The following is a 21,163-nucleotide window of genomic DNA, read 5'->3' on the forward strand; positions in this document are numbered from 1 at the left end:
ACCCAGAAAACTCACAGCAACCCAGCTTCTGTATTTACCCATTTCCATTTTATTGCTGCTTGACAAGAGATTTAGAAAGAATGGTTAGATGGAGACGTAAGAGGAACAGAGAGTTTGTGGATTTGAGTAGTGATGGGGCTCTTTTTGGGAAGTGATTTTTGGCAGATGTTTAGCACAGCCAACCTCTGACTAGGGCCTGGCTTAGACATTTTACAAGTGGTTTAAATTATAACTTGTTGCTTAGCTCTAATGAACAGAGAAGATTAGACATCCAAAGAAATGTCAATATTGGATATTCAGAGATGTATCTTGAAGAAAAATAAGCTTTTTCAAAAGGGGTTCCTGATAGAAACTATATATTTGACTAAGTGCACAGTCTTCCGAAACAGAGTATAATTGCTTCTCTTATCACTCAGTTTCTGTATCCTAGCTTTGGGCTTTTAATGAGCCACTGGAGAATTTGCACTTTCAGTTTTGTACATTGGAATTGAGGTCCTTTGCCTGTTAATCTCTGTTTTCATGGCAGAATACCACTGTTAGCTGATTATATAATAGTTTATTAAACAATTTTGGAGAGTTCAGTTTAAATGTCAGTTACGTTACATGGAATTTCACAGCAAACAAAAAAAGCGTTTTAGGAAATGAATCTGGGTTTTATCTGAATTTTTTTAATTTATATTTATTTTGTGTACAACGCCTACATGCCATTTTTTTCAAGCATTCATAGCTGATTCATAGCTAAGATTTATAGATCCATAACTGCATATTACTACATCCTAAATCCTGTGGGCAATCCCAACTAAAGTAGACCAATTACGGTAGAGTCTCGCTTATACAACTTTCGCTTATACAACATTCTGTATTATCCAATGCAGTCTGTCTTTTAGTTGTCAATGTTTTTGTAGTCAATGTTTTCAATATTTTCAGATGTTTTGGTGCTAAATGCATAAATACAGTAATTTCTACATAACGTTACCGTATATTGAACTGCTTTTTCTGTCAATTTGTTGTAAAACATGATGTTTTGGTGCTTAATTTGTAAAATCATAATGTAATTTGACATTTAATAGGCTTTTCCTTAATCCCTCCTTATTATCCAACATTTTCGCTTATCCAATGTTCTGCCAGCCTGTTTATGTTGGTTAAGCAAGACTACTGTACGTCAATGGGATTTACTTAGGGATTTACTTTTTAACAATCAGTTTGATGGGTCTACTCTAGTTTGGACTGGATTCAGGCTAATAACTAGACCCCCACAATATAATAAAGCAACTATATATGAAAAAGGAACAAGCAACAAAAGCCAAGAATAACAGTTTAAAATAAATGCAGTAAGAAAGTACCTCCATGTGGGCAGAAGAAAAATAAATATGTGATTCATGGAAAATTGCTATTTTGCATGTTTACGTTATTCTGGCCATTCCTTCCTTAATTGACCCTCATAAATGAAATATATTTTATTATGATTATTTTAAAAATTGTATCAGATTACATGTGCACAGAAACCTTTCATAGTGTTCTGTAACTTCACTAGTGGACAAAGACTCGGAATGCATCCACACTGTAGAATTAATACAGTTTGATACCACTATAGCTGTCATGGTCCAATGCTATGGAATCCTAGGAGTTATATTTTAGTGAGGCACCTGCCCTCATTTGCAGAAAAGGTTAAAGACTTTGTAAAACGACAACCCCCTGAATCCATAGCATTGAGCCATGACAGTAAAAGTGTTGTCAAACTGCTTTAATTCTATAGTGTAGAAGCACCTTAGCCTTCTGCTAGTAACATCCAAACTCTGTTATTCATCCTCCCCTTAAATATTTTCCTTTGGTCACAAGTTAAAAACACTTCAGCTGAAATTACCTTTTCCCAGTTTATTTCTTAAACCTTGTTTTGCTTCACTGACCAATTCTGAGCAAACCACTCATTTCTCGTTTACCTGGTTTTATGCTGCTGAATTCTTTTTCAATTGTCTCTTCTGTGGTTGATAACATAAGATTTCTCACGTAGAGGATTTTGACTGCTGACATTGTGTCTTCATCAACCTCAACCTCTGGCTCTGCCCAGTCAACAGCTATTGGATGTCCCCATAATTGTATCCTTCCTGTGGAGTAATTTGATTTCCATAATTAATTTTAGAATAACTATAAGAAATAAATCTTTAATATGAATGTATATTATTGTGTAAGACATTATTGACTAATTTGAGAAGTTGAGAACATTAAGATTTTGTTTCTTGGTGTTCAAATGTTGTCAAGAACTCATTGGATTGGTTACTTCCTGCTGGAGCAGATGATATAGTCTGAAATTGATGTGACAATCATGCATAGGAGTTGAAGTTTCATGAGTACAGTACTCCTGATCCCATCTTGCAGAATTTTAAGTACACTGGGTTCTTTGTATCCACTGAAGTTTGGTTCAAGGCACTTATCCATCAATGTTTAACATTTATACAAATGACCAGCCACTGCCAAAAGGGACAGAGAATTTCATCTATGTTGACAATCGTGCCATCACTGCCCAAGCAGGGAGCTTTGAAATGGTTGAACAGAAGCTCTACAAAGCTTTAGGTGCTCTTACTGCCCATTACAGGAAAACCAGCTGATCTCTAATCCATCTAAAACATAGATGTGTGCTTTTCACCATAAGAACAGACAAGCATCTCGAGCTCTGAAGACCTGGGAAGGAATCCCAATGGAGCATTGCAGCACACCAAAATACTTGGGAGTTACCCTGGACCATGTTCTGACTGACAAGAAGCACTGCTTGACTATCAAGCAAAAAGTGGGCGCTGGAAATAACATCATACGAAAGCTGACTGGTACAACCTGGGGATCACAATTGGACACAGTGAAGACATCTGCCCTTGAGCTTTGCTACTCTGCTGCTGAATACACATGCCCAGTATGGAATACATCGCACCATGTTAAAACAGTGGATGTGGCTCTTAATGAAACATGCCGCATTACCACAGTATGTCTACGCCCCATATCACTGGAGAAATCATACAGTTTAGCTGGCATTGCACCACCTGACACCTGCTAGGAAGTAGCAACCAGCGATGAAAGGACCAAGGCAGTGACATCTCCAGTCCATCCCTTGTTCAGATATCAGCCAGCACGCCAATGCCTTAAATAAAAAAAATACTTTTCTAAGATCTACAGAGACACTTGCAGGCAGAGGCGGTTCAACCATCAGGCCAACTAGGCATTTGCCTGTGGCACCATCTTGTAAGGTGCACCGTTGAGGTGCTCCTGGATGTGCATGCATGCATGCTGAGGTGCATGCGGGAGCATATCAACGGCGCCCCCTACAAGATGGTGCCACCTTCTGGACAGCCTGTGCCTTTCGGGCGGTGTGCGCACTCTCAACCTGCTTCAACCGGCAGAAGGAAGCTTTCTTCTGCCGGTTGCAGCGGCTGGAGAGTGCGCTCACCACCCGGAAGGCAGGCCCATGTCAGCGCGGGCCTGCCCTGCATGCCAGCGTGCGCCTGCGGTGTGCACGCTCTCAACCAGCGGAAGGAAGCTTCCTTCCACTGGTTGCAGTGGATGGAGAGCATGCTCACCGCCTGTAAGGCGGGCCCACACTGGTGTGGGCCCAGCCTGCGTGCCGGCGTGCGCCCGGCCTATGTGCCGGCGAGCGCCCGCCTTGCGTGCCGGCGTGCACCTGCCCTGCGTGCCGGCATGTGCGCTCTACAGGAGGCTTCCATGGCCTCGCCCACCACCTCCTCCTCCTCCTCAGAGGTGAAGTATTGCAACGATTGATTGGGGGGGGGGGCTAAAAATGATCTTCGCCTACTCTTGAAAATTGCCTAGGGACAGCTCTGCTTGCAGGAACACCCCAGCAAGCGAGATTTCAATAGCACCCAGACTAAAACCCAGAACCTTAATCAGTGGCTGATGCTGGATGAGAGACTCCCTCCTGGGCACACAGAAGACTGTGCAACTTGGAAGGCATTGAACAGACTGTACTCTGGCACCACGAGATGCAGACCCAATCTTAACAAATGGGGCTACAAAGTGGAGTCCACGACATGCGAGTGTGGAGAAAAGCAAACAACAGACCACCTACTACAACGCAGTCTGTGCCCTGCCAAATGCACAATGGAGGACCTTCTTATAGCAACACCAGAGGCACTCCAAGTGGCCAGCTACTGGTCAAAGGACATTTAGTATAATGCCAAGTTTTTAAAACTTTGTTTGTGTTTTCAAATCCATTACAACTTGTACCCTCAGTTTGCTTCTGACACAATAAATAAAAAAATAAATAATCATTGATAGCAAAATCCATAGATGCTCAAGTCCTATTATATACAATGGCGTAGTAAAAATAAAATCTCTTATATAAAATGACAAGATCCTGGTTTGCTTTTAGGTATCTGTGGATACAATTATAGAATCTTAGAATCATAGAATAATAGAGTTGGAAGAGACCTCATGGGCCATCCAGTCCAACGCCCTGCCAAGAAGCAGGAAATTGCATTCAAAGCACCCCAGACAGTTGACAATTCACAACAACAACAACAACAACAACAACAACAACAACGTAATACTAATATTTCCCATTCCTATGCCTGGCTGAGGTTGACTGGCATTACTAGGAACAGCCATAGTATCAAAAAGCAAGCTGAGTTTGGATTTAGCAAGAAAAATGGGATATAATTCATGTTAAGAACTATCTTATTATTGTTCATTTACAATTATTCTCCCAAATCTAGATATATTATCCCATTCTCCCATATCTAGATACAGTGTATTTCAAATCCTCATTCTCTCTCTTTTCTGCAAATCATTGCCAATTGGACTGCCTAGGTTGCAGATGTATCCCTTTCTATATACTGCAATATTTTTGCACATTACCTGGTAACAGTTTCCGTCTCGCCATGGCTGCTGCTCGATGGCTTCCATACTCGACAAAAGCAAATCCACGGTTTTTGGCTTTATCGGCTGCACTGGGGTACACGATGACATCAACAACACCATCTGTAACTTTCTTAATCTCTGCTAAGATTTCTTCCCTTTTCTTGGTTTTAGGAATCCCTCCTACAAATAAACGGCAGTTGTCTACACTGGCACAAACCCCCAGGAGACGACCATTCCTGCATGCAAACAACAGTTCCATTTTTGTAGTGAGACAGACTTAGATTTTTTTAATTGACCATAATTATTATCAAGAATATCTACTGTTGTGTTAAACATCAAAACATGAAAAGTTCTTTTCTGGATGACAACTTCCAAAAAAAAAAAAAAAAAAAACCCAGCCAGCATGTCTGTTGGCCAAAACAGAATAGTTCTATTTTGGATGTTTCTATACTTCTAACAGCTTCATCTAAACTGAAAAGCCTGGTTTTGTATTGAGAATATGAATAAATAGTTGTATCAGTTACAGTCGCTATGGAAGGGAACCTATATTAGAAGACTTGGAAATGACTATGGGAAGTAAATGGATTCCGCTATATGAAGGGAGTATCAACAAATTGGACTGGCAGATAAAAATTTCATCAGGCACAAGAGTGGTCAGAGATTCTGGCGAAGAGATTTGAAGATGGTTGAGCACAGAAAATTATTGTTGTGGTTGACTGTAGATATTATGACTTAAGAGATAGGGCACTGAAATGAGGAAGAAGAAAGGCCAGTTTAAAGGAATACTCCTGGAAAATCTGAAGTGTCTTGTGAGGCTGTAGAATAGTGGTTCTCAATATGTGGGTCCCCAGATATTTTTGGCCTTCAACAGCTGGTATTTCTGGGAGTTGTAGGCCAAAAACATCTGGGGACCACTGCTTTAGAAAAACTTTAAGCAGGTAGCAAGCTCGGCACTAAAAGACCTCAAGCAGAGGCCTAGCGACAGGGAACAAGCACTCCTTAGAGCAGACCCATGCTTGAAGTCAGAGGCAAAGGAAGAGCTAGCTCTTTTTCCTGGCTATCAGAGATTAGATAGAATGAGAAACCCACTCTGAGGGAGAGAAAACTCCTGTTGAGAGCTTAATTGGTTTGACTGAAATTCTTCTACATATTAAGAATAGTAACCAAGGAAAGGCAGCCTCATCCAAAAGTTTGAGCATAGAACTGGGATTCTGGAGACAAGAGTTTGTTCATCCATAGAAGCTCATCTATGACCTCATCACAAAAGCCAGGCTAGGCATGTGGCTTCACTGAGAAAGGAGAGGGGCAGTGGGGCAAATCTGTGGTCCTACATGCAGCTCCCTCTCAGCAATGCTTTTTCTATCACATGGGGGAAACGTCACCCACCCAGTGAGGCCCTGTGTTGGCTCTATTGGACAACACTTTCAAGCCAGTCGGGGATGGGGCCTCTGCTGGCAGTCACAAGATATCATGTGATGGCTGGTGTAAAGCCTCATCCATTAGACGGGGTAAAAGTATCCTAGGATGCTAATTCCACCCATCTGATGAGGTCCTTAGTGCCCATGGGCAAGTCCCATTCTCTCATTCTCTGAGGAAGGTAAAGGCAGACCTCCTCTAAACTAATCTTGTTGAGAAAGCCTGTGATAGGGTCACCTTGAAGTCACCATAAGTTGGAGATGACTTGAAGGTACATAATAACTACCACTAAAAATATTTTATTTAAATGCATTCAAACAATTGCAACTTCGAAGAATGACAATTTATTCATTCAATTGACGTCTTAGTTTATTTATTTGTGGCATTGCTATATCATCTTCCAGTTCACCAGGGGCTCTTGGAGCAATGAACAAATAAAGGCAATTAAAAGCAATCTTGTCTTTGCATTAGTGTCAAAATCTCATAATTGGAACTAGCTACAAGGTTCTATAGATATAACGGGTGTACAGGGTTTGAATTGCAATTGTTCAGAAGGGTTTTTTCACATTTGATACAGCATTCCTTGTAGGTTTCTTTGGGAAACTTTATTTAAAATCTGTTATAAAAGAACAGAAATGGGAAAACTCAGAGTTGCATCATTTTTGATAGCAATGGTGGAATAACCCTATGTTTGTTTACATACTCAAATATATAAGATTGAGGGAGACTGGTGTAAGTGATGTAGTGCTAGATAAACCAAGGTCTAAATAATTACAATGCAGCTCCTTATATTTTTCTGATCAACTTTACTTTATTCTGTTTCGTTTTAACAATTTTAGCATTTTTCCATTTTGTAATATTTGTTGGATTTTAAAATACCGTATTTCTTCAGTTCTTATGTGCACTTTTTCCCTATATAAACATCTCCGAAAATGAGGTGCATCTAAGAATTGCAGGTGTATCTTACATAGTTTTGTTGGTAGTGGTGGTACTGAAGTTAGAATGTGTCTTACAATCAATGGTGTCTTACAATTGAAGAAATACAGTACTGTGAATGATTTACGAGAGTCAATAAAATTATTTATTTATTTGCGGTATTTATATACCACCCTTCTCAACCCCGAAGGGGACTCAGGACAGTTCACAGTGTTGGCAACAATTCAATGCCCTCGATTAAAAAAACAGTATAAAACATCAACGTTGAACCTCCCTTAAGAAAAATTAAACATTATTAAACACATCACTTAAAATAAGATCATATATCACACAAAGACATAGCCATTGTCTGTAAAGAGAGATGTAAAGAGATGTGAATTCACGCTCTGAAAATAACCAAACTTTGCTTACCTAATTTCATAATTGTTGAGTTGTCGGATTGCGTTCCGGGCCTCCTGTTTGTTGGAGAATGTTACAAAAGCATAGCCCCTGTTGTTTCCATTGAAATCCATCATCATCCGCATTTCATAGATTTTGCCAATCTGTAAGAAACAACACACAGTCCTCCATTAAACCTACTTGCAAAGGGAACTTTTGTTCGCCTCTTTAGGACAAAGTTAGGGACAAACTTTTCAGGTTTCTTACAATTCTGTTTATGAGCTTTTTGTCACTCCAGGGTGACTTGATCGTTGTCCCTGAGCATCAAGCAAAGCATGTTTTCCTTGAGATCTGCTTTCTGACCCATGTGCAAAGTCAAAACAAACAGAGGCTGCATCTGTCGAAGTCCATCCCATGCTGAGCTAGCACAGCTGAACTTGTTAGCAAGGTAAATGACCTCTATTAGCACCCTCTGATAACACATTGTCTGAGCTTCGGTGCTTCTCCCAGGAATCGTGGAGTGCACTCATCCAAATAAAAATAATGATTTCTTGCATTGATTTATTCCTTTAAAAAATCCTCTGTTGAAATAAGAAAGGACAAAAACCTACTGAGTCACTCACTGCCTACTACTCAAACAAAAGTAAGAAAAAATTATTCCCGTTTAGCTCAGTTCATGTTATGTGGAAAAAAATATGGTGTGACACTTTCAAGGACCCTGAAGAGTGGTGAAATGGTTGAAAAAGAAAGATAGCTATGGGCTTCTCTTTGGAACAGTTTCATATTTCTCTTTGATTGTGTTGTGGTTAGAAGCACAAAATCGAATGCTGGAGTTCTTTGCACATTGTAGTATCCCTTATGAGTTTCTTCTCCTCATGCTGCTGGTACTGTGGGGATACTGTGCTCCAGAGGGGATATGTGTCTTGGTCAGCATCGTACCCTTAAACAGTCTGAGTTAAGTAGTCATCATCCTAATTAATCTTTTGCTGGCCCACTTTCTTGGCTGCTTTTAAAATGACCCAGCTTCTCTTAATTCCTCCCACTTTCTATTGCTTTCCTTGGCTTACTTCAGTTGCTTTCAACAGAGCTCACAGTACAAAAATAATTTGAACTCCATTAACTCAGAAAAACCAGGTGGAGCAATGGGTCCCTTGTGCCAGCTGGACTGCTGACCTGAAGGTTGGATTGCTAATCTGAAGGTTGCCAGTTTGAATCCTCAAGATGGGGTGAGCTCCTATCTGTCAGCTCTAGTTTGTGAGGGCATGAGAGAAGCCTCCCAGAGGATGGTAACCCATCTGGGTGTCCCCTGGCAACATCTCTGTAGACAGCCAATTCTCTCACACCAGTATTTTCTCAAGTTGCTTCTGACACAATTTTTAAAAAATCAGAAAAAGGAGCAAAGGAGGGATGGAGCCTTGCCTTTTCCAGGAGGCCTGGGCAAAGGAAAACTGATACAACCCTTCCTAGCTTGTGGGCATTTTCCCCTGACATCTTGGCAAAACTCTGATGTTGCTTTTCTACACATGTCCCAGTTTTCATTTGTGAAATATTGGAGTGGATACAACATGGGAACTTGTCATTCAAAACATCCAGAACAATTATATACTGTAAATGCTCCATACATGGTTAGATCAACCTCTCCTTGAAGGATCCAGATTCTGGATCCATGGAGTTAACCAGTCATGGATTCAAACAACTTAATACAAGTAGCAAATGAATGTGACAAGAAGCTGGAAAGAGACTGAAGATCTGTGAAATGGAGGCAGTGCAAGCGTAGTGCTTGGTGCAAATCCATTCCTCTTGCCATTTCACTAACCGCTTTGGCTGTTAGTATTCTCAACGTTCAGTCAATATTAAGATGACACTGAGACAGAGGGCTTTTCCACACAGCCATATAACCCAGAATATCAATGTAGACAATCCCACAATATCTGCTTTGAACTGGGTTATCTGACTCCACACTGTCATATATTACAGTTCAAAGCAGATAATGTTGGATTTTATTCAGCTGTATGGAAAGGCCCAGGGGCAGCTACCGTGTCAATGACATAATGAATCTATGTTGGGAAATGAGCTATCCAAACTACTAAATTCAGTTTCGGTATTAGGTTTAGCACCTTGGATAGCGCTATTACACTTGAGTCTAAAATTAGAACAGATTCACTTCTCTCTCTGATATGAAAACAAACAGGCACCACTGCATTAAGGTGGGAAAAACAATAAAATGAAATGTAAACAGTTAAGAATGAATAAATGAGCAAACAGATAAAATTAGCAGAATGAACATAGCTACTCTTTTAGCCTATAGAAATACCATATGCACTTCATAATGGAAGTGTAAGGAACCTGTGTTTCTGCAAACATTATACTCCCATAATCATAATGAATGGCTATGCTGGAGTTCAACAGCTATCAGGCCACATGTTCTCCATCGTAGTTGTAATGCTACCATGTAAACATGGACCAATTAATGAATCAATTTAGTAGAGAACAACAACTTCTTGCTAGAGTTCTCAATGAGTTTGATAGCATTCTGGTTGCACATTATGTAATGGGATTCATGGCACAACAGCTACACTATTGGCTCCAGTTACACAGTGGTACAGAAATATGTTTTGGTCTCCTCCTGAGAATACACACATTGCAAAGTTTTCAAATTTACCTTCATGAGATCATAAGTCATTTTATGATGATATAAATACAAAATATGATGCAAGCCTACATTTGGATACTGATCAATTCCAGGATTTACTTGAACCATGTTTGTTAATCTGCAAATTATTAGAATCTGTTGTTGAATGGTAATGCAACCCACAAATTACATTGATTCAATGGCAGAAGTATCTGGATTTGAGCCCTCCCACCCTCCTCAAGGATGCTAGGGGCATCATTTTCAGCATTGCAAAGATTTCATAAGAACTGTTACATTAAAAGATAGAACTTGCCAGAGGCAACCTTTAGCCAACCAGGGATTTGACCCTGGGCTCCAGGCATAAAAGGCTGTGCATGAAAAAATGTTTGTCCTAATATATACAGTATAGATCGTAAATGTTTCTTCCATTCTGATTCTACTGAGCAAATTGTAGGCCTGCTGTCATCTGTGTGCACCCTGTACAGTCTGTCCATGTTTTGACAAACTGACTTGTTAAATTTAAAGGATTTTACTTTAAAAAGTATAAAATGTAAAAACCAATCCTAAGGCTACTAACTTGAGCTAGCTATAAGGAGCACACAATGCCCCTACTAGTTTCGGGTCCCAATTCAAAGTGCAGGTTATTACCTACAGAGCCCTAAATCAGTGGTTCTCAGTCTGGGATCCCCAGATGTTTTTGGTCTAAATCCTAACATCTGATAAACTGGCTGGAATTTCTGGGAGTTGTAGGCCAAAAACATCTGGGGATCCCAGGTTGAAAACCACTGCCTTAAATGGTTCAGATCCTGTCTGTCTTCGTGATCACATCCCCTCTATAAAAGGCTGAGAGCTCTAAGATCTGCTGGGGAGACCCTCCTCTCGGTCCCATCACCATCTCTATCACGGTTGGGGGGACGAGGGAAAGGGCCTTCTCGGTGGTGGCCCCCCCAGCTTAGGAGCACCCGCCCTAGGAAGATTAGGCAAGCCTCTACACTGTCCTCCTAACATAGGGACTTGAAGACCTGGCTGTTCAAACAAGCTTTTGAGAACACCTATTCCCTAGCTGATCTACAAAATTGTTATGCAGCCTTGCACTTCACCCCATGCTCTCATCCCATGGTTACAGCTTTGTACTTATTCTCATTCCCATGCTCTATTGTTTACAGCCTAGCCATGTTTACATCAGCCTACCACCATTGATGGATGAGCGCTGTTTTAATCTGAGTTTTAAGTTGTTGTTTTACATGCTTATATGTTTTATTCAATTGTATTTTACAGTATATTGTGTTTTATTTTATGTTAAGCCGCCCTGAGTCCCTTTGAGGAGATGATGGTGGGCTACAAGAATAAAGTTATTATTATTAGTATTAAACTATATGAAACGGCATAATAAAATTTAAATTATTACTTTTTCACATAAGGGTATAAGTTCATCTTCAAAGAGGTCTCGGGGTAGTTTTCCAATGAAAATTTCACAGCCTCGTTCTGGTGGTGGTCCATCCCAGCCTGGTGGTGGCCCTCCATACTTTCTTTGTCCATTTTCCTGAGTGAAAAGAAGAAATGTTATTTAAAAATCATAAAAATGTATGTCTCTTTTGCCATGATATGAGGTTGGTTTGGCCTGCTCATAACAGCCAACACAATTTTGTAGGGCTGGGTAAGAAGTTTCAGAATACGTTTTGGAACTAGATGTACTTATTTTATTTTCAAAATGCTAAGATGAAGCTCTACGTACACAGGAAAAGATGTATGGAAAAATACACACACAAATGTATATATAGGGAAGTCATACAAAGGAGATTTATTTAAAGGAAAACTGTAGAAATAAATATATCAGGACAATTTCAAATAAATTACAAAAACAAAAAATCAACTGAGGATATGCTTGTCATAGGTCCTGCATCTTTAGTGATTGTGTAAGAGATCTCAGCAAATATTGTTTGCTGCTGGATTGTATGACAAACAACACTGGCCTCTACTGCACAACCATTATAGATCCAGGAGCCTTCCAACTTTCCCATGCTGGCAATCCTAGACAAATGAGAACCACAAATGAACACAAAGGTATTCACCTTACACTTGTTGAGGTTTTTGTTACATTTTCTTAAGCTGATTCTATTACACAATGTGCAGTGGTCAAACCTAATACTCCACTGCAGAATTGGTAGTCTATGTGAACACCATTTTCATCAGCCAGATAGCGGAAGGGTAGTCCATATAACTGGGGATGGTGCATTTTGTAACAACAGTTTCACAAGATGTTAAATATCCATTACCCATAGACCTGTACCATATTGTAGGAGGCTCCTTGTACAGGGGTAGGGGAGATCATTTAGACACGGAATAGTTTGTTGCAAAATCAATTGAAACAAATCCTAAGCCACGTCTTTTACCTTCAGATGTGTAGTCCGAAACTGTAGCCACGTGGCAGGGAAATTCCTACCTGGTACAATTTATATCCCGTGCGCTGACTTATTGTGTGGAGGGCAGCTTCTTTCTGTGTGCCGGCCAATCCATCCCCGGATTTTTGATTTGATTCCATTGAGAGTGATTATCACCAAAAAATCAGGTTAATTAGAGGTGCTCACTGCAATCAAATTTAAAATAAATTACGTAAATTAATGTTTCTGTCCAGGACAGCTCTGTAATATCAGTGAGGATACTGTATTTGAATCACCCAAAGTAATTAGAAAATAAATCCAGAAGACCCAACCCATCAACAAAGAAGTCAAGCAAATATCTCAGTAGTCTAGTGGATTCTTCAGCAAGAAATGATTAGCAAACCATACTCCAAAAGAATACAAAGGTTGTGCCTGGGAAAGGTATAATTTTGGGTTCTAATCTATTCATTGCTGTTTTTATTTATTTGGGGGTGAGATTATATATATATGTGTGTGTGTGTGTGTGTGTGTGTTCAGTAAATGAATGTCAGAATCTAGGTGTGAATAATGGTCCTCAACTATATTAATATAGCCCAAAGTCTAAAACCAGATGAACTGTGTGTTTTCTTTTAATCATTCTTTAAAAATGTATGATACCAGATTAGTCGTACAAATAGCACTTATGATAAATCAATCTTCAATAACTATGATGATTTTGTTTTGGGAATAACATTCTGAACAAGTGTATTCAGCCCTTCACATTTGGGGATTCAACTTTTGCAGAGTTCAAATAATATATCTCTTTGTAACACAATTTTTGTTCCTGAGTTATAAATGTCATTTCCTAATTGGTTCTATCACTAAAACATGGAAAAAGTTCATTAAACTGCAAAAACATTGTTTTTGCAAGACATCCTGCAGCATATTTTGCTATAGTTTTTCAATGAATCTCTCATAGAGTCTCAACCAATTCAACATAGTTTGTGGCAGCCACAAAAAGGAAGTATCTGGACTATAACAACTACCGGTACTTTCAAAGTAAGAACCACAAATTAAACAGGAATAACTTGTTCAAACCATGAACAGTAAATATTTCTAATGTTGTTACATAGTGTATTCCCTTTAGGAATATCTATGGATTTCTTTACACTGGGCATTTTTGCCCTGTTTTGTCGCTTTTATGCCAGGCTTGGACCATCTGCCGTATGCCATCTCACGACACATGGCAGGCCTTGCACACGTTCCTCCCAAAGTGGAGGGAGGAAAGTGTTACTGTCAGATCTACCCACACTTTCCTCTTCTTTTGCCATGTGATGGCAGAAAGGGTGGCGGAGCAAGGCGTATTGCCACCCTTTCTACCATCTGATGGGGGGAAGGAAATTGTGCTAATGCACCCTGTACTATCTCCACTGTGTGATGAGGGGAGGACGGAGGCTGCACAGGGTGCCAAGAGCTGCCCTGCATGGCTTCCCTTTAGTGTCACAATGGCATGGCCCAAAAGGGCCATGTGAAGAGGTGGTAACTCCTCTAATGTGATTGTATGGTCAACATTCACCAGACGCCATCTCCAAGATATCTCATTATATACATATATGCAAATACAAGCATTCCAAAATCCAAAAACTAAAATAAAATCCCAAAGACTTCTGGTTCCAAGCATTTCGGATGAGGGATACAGAGATGGTAATGTTTTGCATTAAAGACAGTGATTTTTTTAATAGATAGGTGTCATAAATAAATACATGAATAATACAACTTTGCATATTTCCTTTGCATGATTCTATACTACTACTCTTTGCTGAAGGTGAAATTAGGTGAGTTAGGACAATCCAGTGATAGTTCCAGGTTTTTGATAGCTTTTGATAGCTCTTTTGAAGTTTAGTCTATAACCTAGAGTGGTTTCAAGGCTCCACTGACATGTCCAATTCTGATATCAGAAGTTTGATTCCACAGAGTACATTGGGAGAAAAGGTAGAGAGGAAGGAATAATTTAGCTTCATTCACTCATGTGTTCCTTTCCATATACAGAATAGGAAATTCATCTCTCAGACTTCACATGGCTGCCCTAGTAGGCAGATCTCGTTTTGTTACTTGAGTGTCAATTTTTTTTTCATTCCTTCTTATCTAGTGCTAACACAGTATGGTGGCTATAGGAAATATCCACCACTTCCTAAACCTCCCAAGTTTGTGCTGCCTCAAAAAACAGAAACATAGGAAGTTGTCTCTTAATGACTTCATCTAACTGATTGGCAGCAGTTATTCAGGATTTCAGGCAAAATTCCTTTCTAGACTTGCCCAGAGAGCTCTGGTATTTCCTTTTCTAACATGGATCCTTCTATACTACAGTATTATAACCCCATGATTCCATTTTAACTGCCATGGCAACATGTTGTAGAATCCCAAGATTTGCAAATAAGGAAGAGATGCTTGGGATTCTCTGCTGGAGAACTCTAGTGACAATCCAAACTACAAACACCAGGATTCCATAGGTGGTTACCCTGGCAGTTAAAGTGGAATCATAGTGTGATGGCACTAAGTAACATGATTTTTGTTCCTGGGTTATAAATGTCATTTCCTAATTGGTTCTATCATAAAAACAAGGGGAACGTTTATTAAACTGCAAAAACTTTGTTTTTACAGGACATCCTGCAGCACATTTTGCTATAGTTTTTCAATGAATCTCTCATAGAGTCTCAACATAGTTTGTGGCAGCCACAAAAACAAAGTTTGCAGAGTATAACAACTACTTGCAAAGTAAGTACCACACAATTAAACAAGAAACAACACTTTCAAACCAGGAGCATTTTTTTTTCAAATTGTGTTACATAGTGTAATTGTGTCGTGCGACAAGGCTTAGAGCCTGATGCTGCTTAGCTTCAGATAAAACCAGGTCTCCTAATGGTTGGTATGGTGGCAGACCATGTATGTGTTGGATGAATGTATGTATTGGACCATGTATGTATTGGACTCCTTCATGTTGATTGGTATTGTAACTGTGTTCATTTTAGACTGAACTGTTTTTACTGATGTTTTATGATATTGTTTTTATTATGTTTGTTTGCTCATGCCGTTGTATGTTGTTTTGACAACGGACTGTTTTGTACATGCTGGAAACCGCCCTGAGTCCTTTTAAGGAGATGGAGTGGTATATAAATAAAAGTTTATTATTATTACGGTCAAAGCAATTGGTAAGTTAATGGGGATTTTTTTGGCTTTTCATTTTATTTTGTCTACTACTGACACTGATGGAAAGGCAATTGACGACACCGGCTCCATAGTCATGGACTTGCTCACCATTTCTGGGAGCATATCAGTGGACCAAGGATTTTTTGCACCCAGGGGATCATAGCTGTCCCCATTCTATTCTGACAGACTGACTGTACGTTGCAGCACTGCTGGAATTTTCATTCTTGTTTGCTTTCAATATTTTCAGAAATTCTATTATTCCATATTTATCTTACTTTTGTAAGTCAGTATCTGTTAAGCCATGGGAGCCAATGCTGTCTGCAGCATTTTCACAGGATGAATATTACCACTATCAGATCGCTTGAAAGATATTATTTCCTAGTACTCTAATTAATTTGAACTGACTCTGCAGAGTTTACAATAAGAAAGGAATCCCATTGGCCAGTTAAAATTAGAGTGTCTTTTCTCTCCCTTTTGAAAGCTATTTCAAAGGGTCTGCCTTCAGTATTGATTTTTTAGTCATTTTTTATCTTCTACCTTTTTAATATAATTTTGATGTGTGCACAATCATTTCATGCAAAAAAGCAACAAAACCAAATCCCAATAGAGTGGAAACTGTCTCTGTCTAGGCATACAGTCAATTCAGTCTTGCGGAAATAGATCTCTGAGCTGTAATCATCAATGGAAGGCAGACAATACACACAAATGAATCTAAATTGCTTTGCAAATATAGCATATTTTGGATCAAAGAAAGAAGCCCCTTTGAGACCCTTTCATCTTCTGAAGCAACGCTCTCAAAAAAATTTTAGTGGAAGTATACTTTTTCCTAAACTGAAAAGGAGATGAACATTGCTCTCAGCATGTGAAAAATGCACATTTCCTCGGAGAGAATATGAAAATAAGAATGAGCTTCCAACAAATTAACTCACATTCTATGTTTCTGCATGAGATATTATTCGGTCACGAATGGTCCATGAATCAGATGTTTCAGAAAATGAGATTCTCAAACCCTCGATATCTAGATATAGTCAGTTATTTTTATCCACAAATTCAACCATCCATGGCTTGAATATGTGTGTGTGTGTGTGTGTATAGGTATATGTATATATGCATATGTATATATATACACACACACACACACACTATGTAGTTAAATCCAACAAACAAACTGTGATTTTGCCATTTTATGTAAGGGACACTATTTTATTACTTCCATATAATGGAGCTTGACAATTCATAGATGTTGGTATCCACAGAGGGTCCTGGAACCAAACCCTAGCAAATACCAAGGGTTCATTGTATTCTTTCTTCCACACATTTTTAGCCTGTCTTTTCTCCAAGGAATTCAAGCTATACTTTCTCCTAATGCTATCTTCACAATAATCACATGAAGCCGGTTAGACATGAAGCTGGTTAGACAGAGTAATTGGCTGCTGTTTATATAATGAACTCCATGAATGGGCATTTCAATCTGCCTGTGCCTTCCTGGTCTAAATCAAGCACTTTTCTGGTCTTTTGGGTTTTCATTTACACTCTTACCAAATGAAAAAGAAAACATTCCCCACGCAAACAATTGAAAATATGCTCCTTAATATTCAGCATATTTCTTTTGCTTTGTTATGGTTTAGATGAAAAAGCAATGGGATGTCTTCCCTCTGCTCCCACCTATGGGACCACACTTGGATGATCCCTAGCTGCACCCTGCCTTCCCTTGGCTACTAAAGAGCTCTGGGGTACATACTATTTCATGAAAAAGACCAGTTTCTGTAGTGAATATGGTCTCTGTCAACAGGTAGATGGGTTTAAGGACCTCATCACATTGAAGTCCTCAAACCAGGGACCAGTGGGGGTATTCATTGGGCTGTGGGGCAAATCCAGTGGGCAGCTGGGAACCCATCACCCCACATAGCCCGCATCGCCTCCTTCCCTATCCCATGGGGGGAAGTATCGCCATCTGGCTTCCACCCACACTTTCCCTATGAGAACACGGGAAAGCTCTGTCATAGGATGCTTTCAGCACAGAACCAGGATGGAGCCCCACTGGAAGTAGCTCTGCATCATGTGATGGGCTCTGTCAGACTCTGTCCTGGCTCCATGTAGAAAACGTCCTATGATGGAGCCAAGACCTTGTGTAATGAGGTTATCCATGTTAACAACCAGACAAGAAATGATTCATTTGCATGTCTCAATTTGGCGAGATAAATTGTTTTAGCTTGGTAGTTCAAGGATGGAAATGGAGTGAGGGAGTCAACTTTCACATGTTAAGAAGGGCCTCACTTACACATTTTTTCTTTATGCCCTTCCATCTTCCAACAGCCTCAACCTACAGAGTCACGCCTTAGCCCAAGAATCTTGTTTAGCTTGCCACAAGGAACTGCATGGTCAGATGGGTAGAATTATTTGTTTGGGGGCTCTGTTCTCCCATTGACTGTGAGAGGTTGCTGGACTCCATTAACCACCTCCTCATACCTCCAGCAGCCTGTGGCGGTGGTGCTCTACTTCACCATGGGGTGTGGGGAATCCAGTGCCCCACAACCCACATTGCCCGGATCTAAGGGAGGGTAATCACATGGGGGGGAGTGTGAGCATGCATTGGGCATGTGGCGTCCCCCATAGACTGTATGGCAACACGGAAACTCTCCCATGTCGCCCTGCTGGCAGCATGCACTGGCTCCACCCTGCTTCACCCACAGAGCCAGCACAGCATCCTGTGATGGGAGCTGGCTGGCTCCATGGGTGACCTGGGTGAAAAATCGGCACATGTCACCAATTTGAGCCCAATGTGATGAGATCGTAACAAAAAAGCTAGAAAGCTTCCCTATTTTGTATCACTTAACACTAATAAAACTGATTTAGTAACAGTAATTAATATTATTGATATTTGGAACCAAATGAAATCTTGAGGAGGCTTGAAATCACAACATATCCAACTTAAAAGAATTCTACCCAGCTGAGTGAATAAAGCATGCAATATTTTTCTAAAAGCATGTAATTAATTCTGCATTTACCGTTTTATTTTTTAAAATAATTAATTACAGTACTACCCCCATGCCTGCAGGGCAGATAGCCAAGGTTTCACCTACCCAGATTCAACAAAATATGTTCTCGCTAGGAATTTTCTAGCTCCTTCAGTATTACTCACTCCAAAAGCGACTTGCAGTTTCAAGTCGTTCCTGACACGAAAAAAAAAGTTACTCTGGCAAAAGCCATTCATTTCAATAGCGTTTGTTACTATGTGTTGTCAAAGGATTTAATGGCTGGAATCACTAGGTTGTTGTGAATTTTCCGGGCTGTATGGCCATGTTCCAGAAGCATTCTCTCCTGACGTTTCGCTCACATCTATGGCAGTCACCCTCAGAGGTTGAGGGGTCTGTTGGAGACTAAGTAAGTGAGGTTTATGTATCTGTGGAATATCCAGGGTGGGGGAAAGAACTCTTGTTTGCTTGAGGCACGCATGAATGTTGCAGTTTGCCACCTTGATTAGCATTTTAATGACCCACAGTTTCAAGGCCTGGCTTATAGCTGCCTGGGGAAAATCTTTGTTGGGAGGTGTTGGCTGGCCCTAATTGATTATTGTCTGGAATTCCCCTGCTTTTTGAGTCTTGCTCTTTATTTACTGTTCTAATTTTGGAGTTTTTTAAATACTGGTAGCCAGATTTCGTTCATTTTTATAGTTTCCTCCTTTCTGTTGAAATTGTCCACATGCTTGTGGATTTCAATGGCTTCTCTGTGTAGTCTGACATGAGAGTGTTCTAATATTTCTGTGTTCTCAAATAATATTCTGTGTCCATGTTGGTTCATCGAGTGCTCTGCTATGGCTGACTTCTCTGGTTGAGTTAGTCTGCAGGGCCTTTCATGTTCCTTAAATAATGTTTGGGCAATGCTGCATTTGGTGACTTGTCCACAGCTGCATGGTATATGGTAGACTCCTACATAAGTAAGAGGATCCCTCTTGTCCTTTGCTGAATGTAGCATTGTTGGATTTTCTTCATGGGTCTGGAGATTGTGTTGTGTTTCTTCATCAGCTTTCCTATGTGGTCAATGGTTCCCTTGATGTATGACATTGAATTGGGCTGCAGTGCCTTTAATGTTCCTTGATTCATGTCTGGGTGCTAGGTTTGGTGGTCCCTATGTAGACTTGTCCACAGCTGCATGATATCCAGTAGACTCCTGCAGAGGTGAGAGGTTTGCTACTTCCCACAGTTTCCTGTTTCTTTAGCAAGTTTGGAACACATCCCCACATAGATATGGGGAATGTACTATGATCACTACATTACAGCAATATCACAACCCTATTCAGTAGTCTTGGGAACCTTTACTCTTTCCCTGGACCCTATCAGGTCTTGCTTATGAACAAATAAACATTTCTTCCTCACACCTGTTCCATTTACTCTTTGTAACACTTACAGCCCTTCCACACAACTGTATAACCCAGAATATCAAGTCAGAAAATCCCACAATATCTGCTTTGAACTGGGTTATCTGAGTCCACACTGCCATATATTCCAGTTCGAAGCAGATAATGTGGGATTTTATTCAGCCATGTGAAAGATATTATTCTTATCTCAGGATTCATTTATTTTGTGCGAACCTTCTTTTGGTCTGCATCACCATGTCTGAATAATAATATCAGCAATGACAAAATGACAAGCTGGGCTTCAAAGCTGTACCTGGATTTCAGTGGTTGTTTCTCAGTAACTTTAATGATGTGTTTGAATTTGTCTCGCTCACTACTATGCTTGTCTCTTGCTTTCCCCATCTGTTTTCAGCTGTAGACACATTTGTCTTTGCTGTTCAAAGATCAATGCACATTGCAAAGATAGAGATCGTGGAATTTCTTAATCTGATGGAAACATAGGTTTCTAGTGTGTTACCTCTCCCTCCAGCTGTGCTTTTGCTTCTGGAGGTTGCTTGTTAGCAATGCTCCCTGGAAGCGTAGTTACTGTTTCCATGAATAAGATAAGAAAAGCGGTGTTTGTCTTCTACAGATCAATAGACTCACTCACTTGAAAACAGTGATTTGCCAGGGACATTTGCAGAAAAGCCATATTGTATGATAAAAATATATATATTTGGAAACAAGGGGAACGGGGGAAAAACTCCATATACAACTTGCATCCTTAAATAAACCAAATGTGGGACAAAAATGCCTGAACCTACAATTTTTGAATGCTTCATATAGTCAAGTTCACAATAAGTAAACTTTTTCCCATTCTTAAATTATCTACACGATACGTATCAGTAATCTTGTTTTGTTTTAAAGAGATATTACTTATCCCTTGAATTTTTCCCAGATTAAGTCTAGGGGCCATTACATACAGCCATATAACCCAGAATATCAAGGCAAAAAAAAATCCCACAACATCTACAT

General features: G+C 39.9%; 1 protein-coding gene across 2 annotated transcripts in view; it reads right to left on the reverse strand.

Annotated features, from left to right (window-relative positions):
* a1cf (APOBEC1 complementation factor) overlaps positions 1–21,163 on the reverse strand; it is a 51,482-nt gene that overhangs the window by 25,806 nt on the left and 4,513 nt on the right. For both annotated transcript variants that reach the window (XM_008116306.3, XM_003224374.4), the window contains exons 2-6: positions 12,669–12,812; positions 11,634–11,768; positions 7,627–7,757; positions 4,861–5,099; positions 1,941–2,105 (exon numbers count right to left, since the gene is read on the reverse strand). In XM_008116306.3, coding sequence (XP_008114513.2) covers positions 1,941–2,105; positions 4,861–5,099; positions 7,627–7,757; positions 11,634–11,768; positions 12,669–12,767 — 769 coding nt within the window. In that variant the 5' untranslated portion in view covers positions 12,768–12,812. The remainder of the gene's footprint in view (positions 1–1,940; positions 2,106–4,860; positions 5,100–7,626; positions 7,758–11,633; positions 11,769–12,668; positions 12,813–21,163) is intronic.

Source organism: Anolis carolinensis, chromosome 3, assembly GCF_035594765.1.
Source record: "Anolis carolinensis isolate JA03-04 chromosome 3, rAnoCar3.1.pri, whole genome shotgun sequence".
Classification (NCBI taxonomy): Eukaryota; Metazoa; Chordata; class Lepidosauria; order Squamata; family Dactyloidae; genus Anolis; species Anolis carolinensis.